General features: G+C 42.1%; 1 protein-coding gene across 3 annotated transcripts in view; it reads right to left on the bottom strand.

Moving 5' to 3' along the window:
• Window positions 1-720: 720 nt before the first annotated feature.
• The window catches only part of CHODL (chondrolectin), a 155,129-nt gene continuing 140,442 nt past the window's right edge, over window positions 721-15,407 (bottom strand). Inside the window, exons 4-8 of one of the 3 annotated variants that reach the window (XM_044287835.1) lie at window positions 10,830-10,877; window positions 7,545-7,628; window positions 7,079-7,181; window positions 2,430-2,523; window positions 721-1,202 (exon numbers count right to left, since the gene is read on the bottom strand). In XM_044287835.1, the coding sequence (XP_044143770.1) occupies window positions 1,188-1,202; window positions 2,430-2,523; window positions 7,079-7,181; window positions 7,545-7,628; window positions 10,830-10,877 (344 nt within the window). In that variant the 3' untranslated portion in view covers window positions 721-1,187. The remainder of the gene's footprint in view (window positions 1,203-2,429; window positions 2,524-7,078; window positions 7,182-7,544; window positions 7,629-10,829; window positions 10,878-15,407) is intronic. The other 2 variants (XM_044287836.1, XM_044287837.1) reach the window with 2 other exon arrangements.

The following is a 15,407-nucleotide window of genomic DNA, read 5'->3' as shown; positions in this document are numbered from 1 at the left end:
CATCAGATTGCAACTGATACAGAATAATGAAAATTGCACCATTATTCTCTATAGAAATCACTATATCACAGTTTAGTGATGCCACCTAGTGGCCTGAACTTTGATATACTAACAATGAGCCTGGAAGCCTAGTACAGGCTGCGGCTTATTTTTAGAACAGGGTGCTTTCCCTGATCTCCGCTGGGGGAAGGCGCGTCTGAGCAGGAAGCCCGTGCTTCCATTTTTTAACACTCTCAGATGCCGTGGTGACATTTGACAAATGCGACAAGTGGGCCCACTGAGGGCCCACATAAACCTGGAGCTGGCCCTGGTGAATGGGGATGAGCTGCAACACCAGATAGAGAAGGTGGCGGTGCTACTGAGATCGCCAGTGCCTTCTTAAACAGCTGATTGGCGGAGGTCCCAGATGTTGGACCCCCCACTGATCAGATATTGATGACCTATCAAGAGGATAAGTCATGAGTAAAAAAAACTCTTGGAAAACCCCTTAAATTCTGAGTATAACTATGGAGGCAAATGCAGGCAGATTCTTTTACAAAATGTGGATTTCATGCTCTCCATATATGTATCGTGGCGTGTCTTCCTATACGTAAAAGTAATGTGACGCTGGGAGACAGAGCGACATGCAAACACATTGTTTTTATCAAATTTTATGCAAAGATAAATTAGGTTTGTTTCTTTTTACAATACACATTCATAGCAATAGACTTTAATGCTCATCAAAAAGTACAATACAGAAGGAACAGGATAATAAAATCAACCATTCTCATTGCAAACAGTGTCAAACATACAGAACATTTCTTCGTATAAATTGAAAGAGGTATTGTCCCTTTCCTCTGCTGCATGGTAATTGAAGATTTTCAACCAGCAAAATAAACATAGGCTTCTTTATTCTAAACGGAGCAAGACTCGGATGCCGGTTTACTTATGAATCAAACATGAGAATTACAAAAGTGTTCTTAAAATGTGCCTCAAGGGGGAGCCGTTCTCGCTGAACAGAATACTGATGCTGCTGAGATAGCAAGTCATTCCAAGCGGATGCTTCAAAGTCTACTGATCCAGAAAATACATTTTGATACATTTTCCTCGCGTGGTGGTGATATGAGTCATTGTTTTGTTAAACCTCCATAGTGATATCGCTCCTCGGGGCTTTGGAAATCCACAGGGTAGATTGAGTTGGGCTGGTCTTAGAACGTTCTTTGCTAAAAGTCAGAAGAATAATATAGAGAGATAAAATATTTCAGGGGTAACGCTGAGCAAAACAGGGACTAGAGACAAATCATTGAATTTGTGCCTTTGTTTATGTGAATCTAGGAAGGTGGGCTCATTAAAACACAACCGGTAAAGGTGAAGGCTGGCTAGGTGCAGACAGAAAAACAGATATTATAGCAACTGAAGAATCTAAAAAGGGTTGTGCAGTGATTTACTGTATATTGCTGACCTATCCTCTGGATAGATCACCAATATCTGATCGGCAGGGATCCGACACCCGGCACCCCCACCGATCAGCTGTTTGAAGAGGAGGCAGTGCTTCATGCGAGCGCCTCTTCCTGTTCATTACACTGCGCATCGTCTCCTGTGGAGTGGCGGTGTAATGTAATTACAAGTACTCGCTCTATTTACTTGAATGGAGAGAGCACCTGTAATTACATTACACCTCCACTCCACAGGAGAAAACACGTAGCGTAAAGACCAGGACCTTCACATCAAACTGCTGATCAGACATTGATGATTTATCTTAAGGATAAGTCATCAATATAAATCACTGCAGAACCTCTTTTAATCTTTAATTAATTTAGTTAAGTTTAGTTAGTTTAGTTAATTTTCTTCTTAAAGTCCCCTGTGATCTACATTTTACAATTTGCAGTGAGCCCCTGAGGAGCCAGATCAAAGGCTTCTAGTGCTAGTGTCCCTCACGATGATGTGTCACAGTGAACTCCCTCAGGCCCTCTCTCCCAGGGATCAGAGCAGTGAAGGAGGCGCTCTCTGTGTTCTCTAGGGGCACTCCTTGTAGCTTTGAGCACCCTGATGGTAGTTCAGGAGTGTCCATGGTGTTGAGGGCCATGCGGGTGCTAGACAGGATAGGTGATGGACATGCAATAGCCAATTTGTTGTGTTGAGAGAGTTAGAGACAAGACCAGATTGATCCATTCCTAACAAAAGTATATTTTACTGTGCACAATAGGATTTGTAGTACATCCAACAGTTATCTGTACACAGCGCCAATTCCTTCCAGATGTCCAAGCATGAGCTAGACAGTTTGTTACAGCAGTTTGTTATTCCTGCTCGTGTTAAAATCTCTGTTACTGGGACCTCTGGCTACCAAGTGCATACTGGCAACAGTGGCTGTAGTGTCCATTAGTCATAGGGTGTCTTAACTTTTTTCCCCTTTTCAGCAGCAAGTTCTGGAAAGCTTTAAGCTGGGTTACCTTGCTGACTTTCACGCTGTAGCCACGCGAATCCTCCTTCATATCTTCATCTTCTAGAGCATGTGCTGAAGGCTCCTGGGACTGAAGCTTGAGTCTGGGGGAGAGGAGCACATGAAGACTGCTCCTTACTTTCTTCATCTCTACAGCTAGGTTAACTTAGATCTTCTGGAACTAGGGGGTGGAGCCAGCCAACACCCTAAGCTCCAGAGAAGGATGAGCCAGCATAGTTAACTCTGGCCATGCCTGTCTCATGCTTAGACATACTGGATGTAAGGTGCATTACACTAGTATTGCAAAATGTTACATAACATTGCATTACAAATGAAACATTGCAAATACTTCCAGGTCTGGGGTACTGCTCATGCACTAAAAATCCCTGCTGTTGAAGCCTGGGTGGGTTCACATATACTGTATCAGTTGTGTCCGTTCAGTTGTCTTATGAGTATATATAGAGTCGGACATATTTGATGTTAATTTAGGTGGACAGGCAGACAGACAGGCAGGTATTTACACAGATGAGGGTTGGAAGGATGCACAGACAATAGGAAAGCGGGTTTATACTGTAGGTAGATAGACAGATATTAAGTTATTTAGACACATGATGGTTGGATGGTTACATGAAGAGTGGGAAGATAGATCAATAGTTACAGTGGATATAAATAGTCTACACACCCCTGTTAATATGTCAGGTTTCTGTGATGTAAAAAAATGAGACAAAGATAAATAATTTCAGAACTTTGTCCACCTTTAATGTGACCTAGAAACTGTACAACTCAATTGAAAAACAAATTGAAATCTTTTAGGTAGAAGGAAGAAAAAAAAATGGTTGTATAAGTGTGCACACCCTTAAACTAATACTTTTTTGAAGCACCTTTTGATTTTTTTACAGCACTCAGTCTTTTTGGGTATGAGTCTAGAAGCATGGCACATTTTGACTTGGCAAGATTTGCCCACTCTTCTATGCAAAAACACTCCAAATCTGTCAGCTTGTGAGGGCATCCCCTGTGCACAGCCCTCTTCAGATAACCCCACAGATTTTCAATCGGATTCAAGTCTGGGCTCTGGCTGGACCATTCCAAAATGTTTATCTTCTTTTGGTAAAGCCATTCCTTTGTTGATTTGGATGTATGCTTTGGGTCGTTGTCATGCTGAAAGATGAAGTTCCTCTTTATGTTCAGCTTTCTAACAGAAGCCTAAAGGTTTTGTATCAATATTGACTGGTATTTGGAACTGTTCATAATTCCCTCTAGCTTAAAGGGCTTCTGTCACCCCACTAAAGTGATTTTTTTTTTTTGGGCTAGTGAAATTAGTTATATTGCGATATATGACAATATAATTGTGTTACTTACTTTGATCCAGCAGTTTCTGCAAAAAACGAAGTTTTAATATATGTAAATTCGGTCTCTACCAGCAAGTAGGGCGGCTACTTGCTGGCAGCTGCTGCAGAAATCCGCACCCTCGTCGTGTTGATTGACAGGGCCAGCCGGGATCTCCTCCTCCGGCCAGCCCTGTCGGCATTTCAAAAATCGCGCGCCTGTGTTGATTCGGCGCAGGCGCTCTGAGATGAGGAGGCTCGTCTCCTCAGCACTCCCTCAGTGCGCCTGCGCCGATGACGTCTTCTATTTCGGTGATGTCATCGGCGCAGGCGCACTGAGGGAGTGCTGAGGAGACGAGCCTCCTCATCTCAGAGCGCCTGCGCCGAATCAACACAGGCGCGCGATTTTTGAAATGCCGACAGGGCTGGCCGGAGGAGGAGATCCCGGCTGGCCCTGTCAATCAACACGACGAGGGGGCGGATTTCTGCAGCAGCTACCAGCAAGTAACCGCCCTACTTGCTGGTAGAGACCGAATTTACATATATTAAAACTTCGTTTTTTGCAGAAACTGCTGGATCAAAGTAAGTAACACAATTATATTGTCATATATCGCAATATAACTAATTTCACTAGCCCAAAAAAAAAATATCACTTTAGTGGGGTGACAGAAGCCCTTTAACTAAAGCCCCAGTTCCAGCTGAAGAAAAACAGCCCCTTGGCATGATGCTGCCACCACCATGCTTCACTGTGGGGATGGTGTTCTTTTGGTGATGTGCAGTGTAGTTTTTGGGCCAAATATATGCAGTAAGCTGGATTGGACTAATGCACACTGGTGCAATAATAAGCACTGACTGGGTCAGGTGTAAATAATAGTTAAAAGTTTTTGTTCTTGACGCCAATTGCAGCGTGTGCAGGGTACAGTCTCAGGGCCCTTTGAGATGTTGCAACTCACGTACCAGGTTAGGAATGCCAGAGTGGCATAATGTCTCTGTGTAGTAGTAGGTATAGTGTCAACGGTGTCTCCTACCTTGGTACGGCTGGACTCCTGGATCCTGGCTCACTTGCAATAAATTAGTGTGTTGCTAGTAGGAGTAATTGATGAACTTGATAGTAATGAATGAGATCCAGACTTGGAATATAATTCAACTTGTCTTTACTGGATGCAGCAGTAATTCATATGAGGTACAGCAATAGTCTTGGGTCCCAGCAGGTATTGGCAATGTATGGCAGGGATCAATATCTCTTCTGCTCCTATCATGTGCCTGGAGAATCTGGCAGGAATCTATCTTCTGCTGTGTATGGGACTGACTAGCTGAGGAGGAATTTGACTTCTGGTCTCTGGACGGTACTCACAGTTATGCTCACAGGTAATGGCTCTTCCTGGAGTTCGGGAAATGGATGCTTGCTTGTCAACCAGCTGAGGCTGAAGGGCTCAGACTGGGAATGAAGATCCTTGGTCTCAACCGAGACAAGATCCTGGTTTGGGATCCCTATTTCTGGGAGCTCCTTCTTGCACAGCCTTCCCCTTGCAGGGAGAGATGGAACACACTGGATCTAACTGGTTTTTCGCTCCCTTGCTGCAGGGCATGGGAAACCCCACTTACCTTAAGCAGGGGGGACAGAACAGAATTGGAATGTTCCATTCTGAATGGCCATGACATAACTATTCCTACAAACGATGCCGCCACCTGCTGGTAGACCTGAAACATTACAAAAAGAATATCACATTTACAATGGTTTCATCTGTACAGTGGTGAATGACATGAGGGAAATCACATCAAATGACCGCGTTGATGCCCTAGCAGATTGTAGCGGGGTAAAAGCGTTTAGTAACCCCACTCTGGGATGTTACATCTTTTGGAATTATGGCCAAAAAGTTCAACCTTGGTTTCATCAGACCATAACACCTTTTCCCACATGCTTTTGGGAGACTTTAGATGTGTTTTTGCAAAATGTAGCCTGACTTGGATGTTTTTCTTCGTAAGAAAAGGCTTTTGTCTTGCCACTCTACCCCATAGCCCAGACATATGAAGAATACGGGAGATTGTTGTCACATGTACCACACAGCCAGTACTTTGCCAGATATTCCTGCAGCTCCTTTAATGTTGCTGTAGGCCTCTTGGTAGCCTCCCAGACCAGTTTTCTTCTCGTCTATTTATCAATTGTGGAGGGACGTCCAGTTCTTGGTAATGTCACTGTTGTGCCATATTTTCTCCACTTGATGATGACTGTCTTCATTGTGTTCCATGGTATATCTAATGCCTTGGAAATTCTTTTGTACCCTTCTCCTGACTGATGCCTTTTCACAATGAGATCCCTCTGATGCTTTGGAAGCTCTCTGTGGACCATGGCTTTTGCTGTGGGATGTGACTAAGAAAATTTCAGGAAAGACCAACTAGAGCGGCTGAACTTTATTTGGGGTTAATCAGAGGCACTTTAAATGATGGCAGGTGTATGCTGACTCCTATTTAACATGATTTTGAATGTGATTGCTTAATTCTGAACACAGCTTTATCCCTAGTAATAAGAGGGTGTGCAGACTTATGCAACCACATTATTATTATTTTTTTTCTTCCCTCTACCTAAAAGATTTCAGTTTGTTTTTCAATTGAGTGGTACAGTTTATAGGTCACATTAAAGGTGGAAAAAGTTCTGAAATGATTTATCTTTGTCTCATTTTTTTACATCACAGAAACCTGACATTTTAACATGGGTGTGTAGACTTTTGATATCCACTGTAAATATAGATAAATATTTGGATGGCTAATGGATGAGTGGGTTTGGGTAGAGAGGTTGATATTGAATAGATAGATATGAGAGATAGATAGATAATCTTGTAGATCGTGGTCCTCTCTCCTTCTGTACCAGTCTGTAACTCGTCTTGTTCATGCTTATTGTACTTGTTTGGTATTGTATATGTACCCCTTTTTATATGCACAATGCCATGCAATTAATGGCGCTTTAATAATAAATAATAGTAATATGAAATACGACAGATAGCTAGATAGAAGATAGATAGATAGATAGATACATACATATTAGATATATAGATAATTAGATAGATAGATAGAAAGATAGATACATACATACATATTAGATAGATAGATAGATAGATAGATAGATAGATAGATAGATAGATCTTCTGCACATCTGCTTTCAGATGTTTCCCTCATGGTAGCATTCCTGAATTACAGCTAAATGATATTTAGTTACAATACAATCATGGATACATTGCTCTCAGAAGAAGTCTCTAGTCCGGACCTCCCTCTCATGGTCAGTGGAGAGGCAATTCATGTTCACAGCAAGCAAATTTAGTGAAGCGACAGTTTGTACCTTTTATGTAGCATTTGGAAACAGCAGGTCCCGAACGCCACCAGTATCAGCAGCAGCAGCGGTATGGTGGGTATAATAACATAGATTAGGTTTGGCATTATTCCTAGAAGATGAAGAAAAAAAAAAAAAGAAGCAAACAGAAAAATATTAACAATCCACCTTCCCACTCAATTGTTCCATGCCGCAGTTTGCTGCACGTATCTAATGTTCTCTGCTTAAACAGCGATATAATTATATTTATTACAGCCTTTAAAAGTATTGATAATTAATAAATGATCAGCCGCTATCAGCAGCCTTAATTACTGCTCTGAGATACAGCACACGCTGCTGGTTTTTCTCAGGCTGACAACTATATTATGGGAATATTTACTGCATGCTGCTGCGCTTATTGGAAAATGAAGTAAGCATTTCGCTCACACAAATGAATTTTAGCTGAGCTGTTTTCGAGTTAATGGAAACAAATCACCTGTTTCAGCCACAGATACATGAGAGGAGTCCTCCGGCTTGACTGTAGCTAGGGTTACATCTGTGGTCACGGGAGACTCTTGGTCTGGAAGCCAGAAGTAAAATATATTATTAGGAAGTAGTAGTTTTTCATTAAAAAAAAGACCAAATCCACATTAATAGTTTTTACATAAATTCATCTGAATAATGAGAATACCAGCAGGTCACTGTCAACATGCCATTTATCTCTTCAATATTCTTCAATAATCTGTGAGTTGTAATGGGAAGTATGTAGGCTGAGATTGTCCAGGGGTCATTCTCACTATGTAGTTAAAAGGTTTTTCCGGGAGTAGAATATTGATGAACTATCCTCAGGATTAGGCAACGTTCACATCTGTGTTTTCCTTTCCGGTTCAGTTTTGTCCCCATTCATTTTCAATGGGGATAAAATTGAACAGACCGGAACGGAACGCATCAGAATGCATTCCGTTCCGGTTTGTTGCATTCCCATGCCACAAAATGTGCGGCATGGGAAACTGAACATGTTGGATGAAGCACCAAAAACAATGTAAGTCAGTGGTATTGGATCTGTTTTTTTAGGATCTGCCACTCATTGACTTACAGTGGTTTTAGTCAGCATGGCTCTGGTGAGTGCTAGGGCCTCTTATGAGGCCACTGACGTCATGTTCATTGGTCACATGGCCTATTGCAATACTAAGGACAGCCACTATACAATGTGCAGCTCTGTGCTTGGTATGCTGTGAGGAGGCTACAGCATTCACTGGAGCACCATGGCCTCTTCAAATTGCTGATCGTCTAGGGTTCCAGAAATGTAACTCGCACCAATCAGATAATAATGTTCTCTCCTGAGGATAGGTCATTAATATAAAAATCCTGGAAACCCCCTTTAATTTTCCAGAACATTGTAAAAATAGCAAGAGGTAACTGTGGTCATTCTCATACCACTCAACCCACAAATGTATCTGCCCTCACCTCTCCTCTTGGTTTAAGATATGCTGATTCTGTCAGGCTACATCTATGTTATACAGGTGAAACTCGAAAAAATTAGAATATTGTGCAAAGTTAATTTATTTCAATAATGCAACTTAAAAGGTGAAACTAACATATGAGATAGACTCATTACATGCAAAGCGAGATATTTCAAGCCTTTTTTTGTTATAATTTGGATGATTATGGCTTACAGCTTATGAAACCCCAAAGTCACACAATCTCAGATATCCTTTGCTTAGGGGATATGGATTAATTAGCTGACTAGAGTGTGACCCTTTGAGCCTAGAATATTAAACCTTTTCACAAAATTCTAATTTTAAGCTGCATTAATGCAATTCCTTTTAATTTGCATTACTGAAATAAATGGACTTTTGCACGATATTCTAATTTTTCGAGTTTCACCTGTATGTGCCTGCGTGAGAATGTACCTATATTTAATTTGTATCATGAGAAGTTGGAGTCTTTCATGAAATTCACTAAAAGGCTGGACACATCAAAGGCCAGAAAGTAGCATGGCCCTTTCTGTGACATCTTCGAAGCTGGAAGAGTCCTCCGTGACAATCCCATTTGTAGCTGACTTTGAAGGTAACCACCTGTATATTTGTTATAAGATGATTCCCAAGGAAACCACATGGATGATAAGTCTTTTGGGCGCTATGATAGCAACAACATTTTTTATGCAAATAAAAGTCTACATGTATAGCTAAAGTCAGGGGTGTAACTACTATAGCGGCAGACCATGCGACAGCTATAGGGCCCAGGGCAAGAGGGGGCCCAGTTGGAATCATCCCCTTTTTACCGGGGTTAAAACTTGGTCAGGGCTTTACCCTCTAAAGGAACAAATGAGACAGTGGAAAAAATGGCCCAAGGATCATTGAAAGGGGTTTAGACAGAAACCCTTCTGTCCTGTGTGGGGGGCCTGGTTTGATCCTTGCTATGGGGCCCTTACTTCTCCATGTATGCCACTGGCTGGAGTGTAACCAGTAACCATGGGGACTCCCAATTCAAAACTTTGAATAGGGTCCACTCTAATGGTAAAGTAATGAAATGATTCAAAACTGCTTACTTCTGAGTTGATTTTGGGCTTCACTGACTATTGGGTCCCATAGCAGCTGCTATGCCTTCTGACCTGGTAGTTACTCTCACAATGGACTAGTAATGATGAGTGAATAGATGCTGATACATGGCAGAGCAGAATGACCAAAATGAATGTAGTCATGTATATTTCTTGCCTCCAATAAAAACTTCAAGAGGTGGTTTGTTGTGCCCCAGTTGTTCCTTGTTGTTTACTGGGTAAGGGGCATTAGCATGGTTCACTAATCCAAAAAAGCCTGCCATCGTAGCCAATGGATTAATCCTAACATTGGGACCAGACAGAGTGTTTATCAAAAGATGATGAGAGAGAGGAAAATGCTTGCATACTTTATGAGCCTCTCTCTCTCTATATATATATATTTTTTAATTTATTATAATTTTTTTTTGGGGGGGTTGTTATTTTCTTCTGGCTTGTTTCAAATAAGCTTTTCTTCAAAACATCATAAAACAGCAGAAAAAATGCATGTTACAAATGCCATGAATTGAAAAATACCACCAAAACATTTTTGAAAAATCCTATCCTCAGGATAGGCCAACAAGAGCTGATCAGTGAGGGTCCGACACCCTGCATCCCTGCCAATCATCTGTTTGGCTACAGCTCTGGCACCAGAAGCAGACAGCTCCATTACGTTTGTAGTAGACTGAGCTCATCATTGCAGCGCAGCTCCCATGGAAGTCAATCAGGATAGGCCATAAAGGTGAAAAACCTCTTTAAAACTTATGGTGTTTTGTATAAGCAAAGGAAAAAACAAAACAAACAAAACAAATAAATTAATATAAAAGAAGCTTAACAAAACTTTATAAAGCAAGCAGCTTCCCGTAGTTTGGCCAATATGGACTTGTAGGAACATTTTTTCACCCAAGGCCTGTCTGTGGTGGACCTCACTATAATTTATTGTATAATTATCCAATGTTTTTTACATGCACATTTGTTCTAACTTTTCCCTTCTCTTTAGCATGACTGTATAAACAAGCTGTAAAAATAAAATTTGGATTCACCGTCACATTATATCAAGTCTACAAATCAAATTACAACAAACCAGAAGGGAACATTTCTAAACCATGCACAATTATCTTCTATGAGATTACTTCTCCATCTTTATATTTGGCCATAAATATGTCTATTATCATTGAGTTATCCTTTCGCCTGGTGAATCACTGGAAAACTTGCTGTATAACTGGAAGGCTTTTAGTTTCTTACCATGGTCTGGCTCTGCTCTGTCTCCTAATTCTTTCTCTAGGATATTTTCTGTTAAAGAAAAGAAAATCGCCCAAGAGGTGTAGAACTCGGTTAGCTCCGTGTAACAAGCACTCATTTCTCTTACACTTACTGTGTCATGCCAAATAAATCGGATTACAATGAGCGAGCATGCTAAGAAAGCAAATGGCTCCCCATCCAGGGACACAGCTCTGTACGGCAGGTATTCTAGTCTCAATACACTGTGTGGTGCAGTTAAATATGTAATGGGGCCCAGCCATTCAGGGTTATAAAAATGCATTGAAAAAGATTGGCTGAACTATTTAGTTTTTATTTCATAGCAAAAACTTTTATATTTCACTTCAGAGCTGTATCTACGCATTTGATGCAAAGATACAATTTAGTCCTCATATAAACACAAAAGCCTAGTGCCTAACAAAATCAACCCTGAAATATACCATAAATTACATACAATTATAAACTACAGCATATATAGTGTCACACAGGTGGCTCATTTGCATACCTTCTTTCCAGAATTCCAGAGGAACCTTGAATGGCCTATAAAACTGCTCACGCCATTTAAGCGCTATATACTGTACTATCCCTCAAATCCTGACCGAGGCCTCTCACCCAGTTAAGCCAGTACTCTTTAATCTGCACTGATGAGGTGCAATCACCCTGAAAATGATGTCTGCAGATGATTTGCTGGCTTACTTATTATCCAAGTCATGTCTTAAGGCCTGTTTTAAAGGTTGAACATTAACTTATAGGCTAGCTGCCTCGCATCTGGTGGTATCAGAGCCACAGCTTGTTAAGACTCTTTAGAATACTCTCTTCCCAGAATGCCAGAGAAGTGTTGCCTGGTCTCCTCCCCTTGTGCTCTCTATAAAGAAATATAGCATGCCCCGAATAGTATCACACATGCATTCATAGTACTCCTATACTACAAACATGTTACATATAGCACATACAAATGTAGATGTTTTCCCCTTATCTTAGCACGGATTGTGTTAAAGGAATTTTCCGGTAGGTAAAAAGTTTTCCCCTATCCACAAGATAGGGGATAACTATCAGATGTGTGGGGGTCCCATATCCCCTGCTCCCCTAAAATGACCGTAGCAGCCGGTTGCGCATGTGCGCGGTCACGCCATTCATTTCTGAAAGGGGTTATCCGACAAAAAATATTCTGCAGTTTCCAAACAAGCCCCCAGGTCTGAATACTTTTGTAATTGCATGTAATTAGAAATTACTCTTAACGAAGCTGAGGGAGCCAAACGCTCGTCAAGGTGTTTTCTGGCCATCTCTTGGTCTTCTTCCCCTGATCATGTCTACAGGTGGTTTTTGTGGATGGGGGTCTTTGAATGTGATTTATTATTCTTTAGCATTATTGTAATTTGAGGATTATGGTGGAAGTCCCCCTCTGATTATTACATAATTCAATATAGGCTTTATATGCGATTATATGGTGCTATTTTGTAACACCACCCAGTTTCCCCTAGGTTATTCCTGGACATGTTATACAACCTTTTGGGAGGGAGTAAGTCCAGTGGCCAGTGACTTAGTATAGCATTGTGGTTATGGTTACTGTCACGGAAGGTGTACAGAAAACTAGAAGACACAAAATGAAGATCCGACTGACTGGATCCAAAACTAAGGAACAAAAGGGAGAGCCCTGCATCAGACCTGGCTCTCTCCCTAACTGCTCAGCCTATGCGAAAATCCCAATGGTAGATGATCGCATATCCTCGTACCTCGACTGTCTAACACCTGAACACCCTATAATAGTGAGGGGACACGACCACCGACTCCCTACACTTGACACGGAGGGAGTCACGGTCACCTGGGATCCAGCAAACAGGAAAACACAAATGAACGAGCAAAACTTATCTGTAGAAGACTCAGTAGTAGCATCAGCATGCACACACTCCAGGAAGTAATATAAACCGCAAAGTGATGCAGTTGTCACCACCAGACATCTGAGAAGCTCTGACAGATGCCTTTCAGAACCTCCTCCTTGAGCTTCTTTTTGTTTTGCTTTCATTTTCTCATCTCGTTAGCCTCTCTCAGCTGTCATGTAGTTGCACTGATTGCATCCCTTTAAATCCCTTGCCAGACTGCTTCACTTTGCGGTTTATATTCCTTCCTGGAGTGTGTGCATGCTGATCCTACTTCTGAGTCTTCTACAGATAAGTTTTGTTCATTCATTTGTGTTTTTCTGTTTGCTGGATCCCAGGTGACCCTGACTCCCTCCGTATCAAGTGTAGGGAGCCGGTGGCCGTGTCCCCTCACTATTATAGGGTGTTCAGGTGTTATACAGTCGAGGTACGAGGATATGCGATCATCTACCATTGGGATTTTCGCATAGGCTGAGCAGTCAGGGAGAGAGCCAGGTCTGATGCAGGGCTCTCCCTTTTGTTCCTTAGTTTTGGATCCAGTGAGTCGGATATTCATTTTGTGTCTTCTAGTTTCCTGTACACCTTCCGTGACATTATAAACCGCCAAAACCGTCTCAAGCATGGATCCGGTTTCACTTTTGACTGAACGCATGCAGGGTCTTTCATTGGAGGTAGCAGATCTCCGTAAGACTCTTTCTCAGTTTCAGGTGACCGGTTCAGCTTGCGTTCATGGAGTTTGTTCTGAGCCTAAGATCTCGCTCCCGGATACGTTCTCCGGGGGTAGTGAGAATTTTGTTCGTTTTAGAGAGGCTTGCAAACTCCATTTTCGCCTACTTCCCCATTCCTCTGGTGATGAGGAACGGAGGGTGGGGATCATCATCTCGCTGCTCAGGGATAACGCTCAGTCCTGGGCCTTTTCGCTGCCGGTGGGGGCACGGCCCCTCCGTTCAGTGGATGAATTCTTTTTAGCCCTGGGTCAGATATATGATGATCCGGATCGTATTGCTCTGGCTGAGTCTAGACTACGTCTTATGTCAGGGTAAACAATCCGCAGAGATATACTGCTCAGAATTTCGGAGATGGGCAGCTGATACTGGTTGGAATGATGCTGCACTCTGAAGTAAATTTTGCCATGGTCTTTTAGAGGGATTGAAAGATGCATTTGCCTTTCATGAGAGACCTACCTCCTTGGACTCTGCCATGTCTCGGGCCGTTCGTATTGACAGGCGTCTTAGAGAGAGAGGAGAGATCACTCCTTCCTGTCATACTCAGTCCCAGGACAGTGCGGCGGTCTCATTCAGTGCACAGGGGTCTCAGTCGCTCTAAATCCCCTCTGAGCCGGAGCCCATGCAGCTCGGTTTGATTGCTTCTGACAGTGGAATATTCAGTCCTCATAGGAAGGTTTGTTTCTGTTGTGGGGGTATAAATCATTTGGCAAATGTTTGTCCCTCTAGGAGATTCAGACAGTCTTTTGAGAGTAATAAAGAGACTAAAAGAAAAAAATCCTTTAAAAATGTTCCATCTATTACCATTGGCAAGGTTGATGCGGAAATTGAAGGTTTTCCGTTTGCTTGTAATTCCCGTTTTGTCCTACCTGCCAGGGTGGCGCTAGAGAGCAAGAACATTTTTTGTGAGATTTTTGTAGATAGTGGAGCAGCTGTCAATCTCATTGATAATCAATTTGCTATAACTCATGGTTTCCAGGTATGCACTTTGGGAAAGGATATACCTGTTTTTGCTATTGATTCCGCTCCACTTTCTCAGAAATCGTTAAAGGGCATAGTTCACAATATCCATTTGATTGTGAGTGATGCTCATGTTGAGGATGTGTCATGTTTCGTCCTTAGCGGGTTGCCTACTCCTCTAGTGTTGGGGCTACCCTGGCTCACTAAACATAACCCCACCATTGATTGGCAAGCGAGGCAAATAAATGGTTGGAGTGACTTTTGCAGAGAGAATTGTCTCACGACATCTGTTTCTGAGGTTTCTACTAAGACTGTACCATCTTTTCTCTCTGAATTTTCGGATGTCTTCTCTGAGAGTGGTGTTCAGGACTTGCCCCCGCACAGGGAGTACGATTGCCCTATTAATCTCACCCCAGGCGCCAAGCTGCCTAAATCTCGTTTATACAATCTCTCCCAACCTGAAAGGGTCGCTATGCGTGCTTATATCTCTGAGAGTCTGAGAAAGGGACACATACGACCCTCGAAGTCACCTGTTGCCGCTGTTTTTTTCTTTGTTAAGAAAAAAGATGGTTCTTTAAGACCATGTCTGGATTTCAGGGAGCTGAACAGTATCACAATTCGTGACCCTTATCCGCTTCCTCTGATCCCGGACCTGTTTAACCAGATTGTTGGGGCTAAAGTTTTTTCCAAGTTGGATCTAAGAGGGGCATACAACCTGGTCAGGGTCAGAGAAGGAGACGAATGGAAGACGGCCTTCAATACCCCTGAGGGCCATTTTGAGAATTTGGTTATGCCTTTTGGTTTGATGAATGCTCCAGCCGTCTTTCAGCATTTTGTGAACAGCATTTTTTATCATTTAATGGGGAAATTTGTATTAGTGTATCTAGATGACATTTAGATTTTTTCTCCTGATTTCAAAACTCATAAGGAACACTTACGTCAGGTCTTGCTCATCCTGCGGGAGAATAAATTGTACGCTAAACTGGAAAAATGTGTGTTTG

This window comes from Bufo gargarizans, chromosome 3 (genome assembly GCF_014858855.1).
Source record: "Bufo gargarizans isolate SCDJY-AF-19 chromosome 3, ASM1485885v1, whole genome shotgun sequence".
Classification (NCBI taxonomy): domain Eukaryota; kingdom Metazoa; phylum Chordata; class Amphibia; order Anura; family Bufonidae; genus Bufo; species Bufo gargarizans.
Note: the sequence above shows the minus strand (reverse complement) of the source record. Positions and strands in the feature narration are given on the sequence as shown.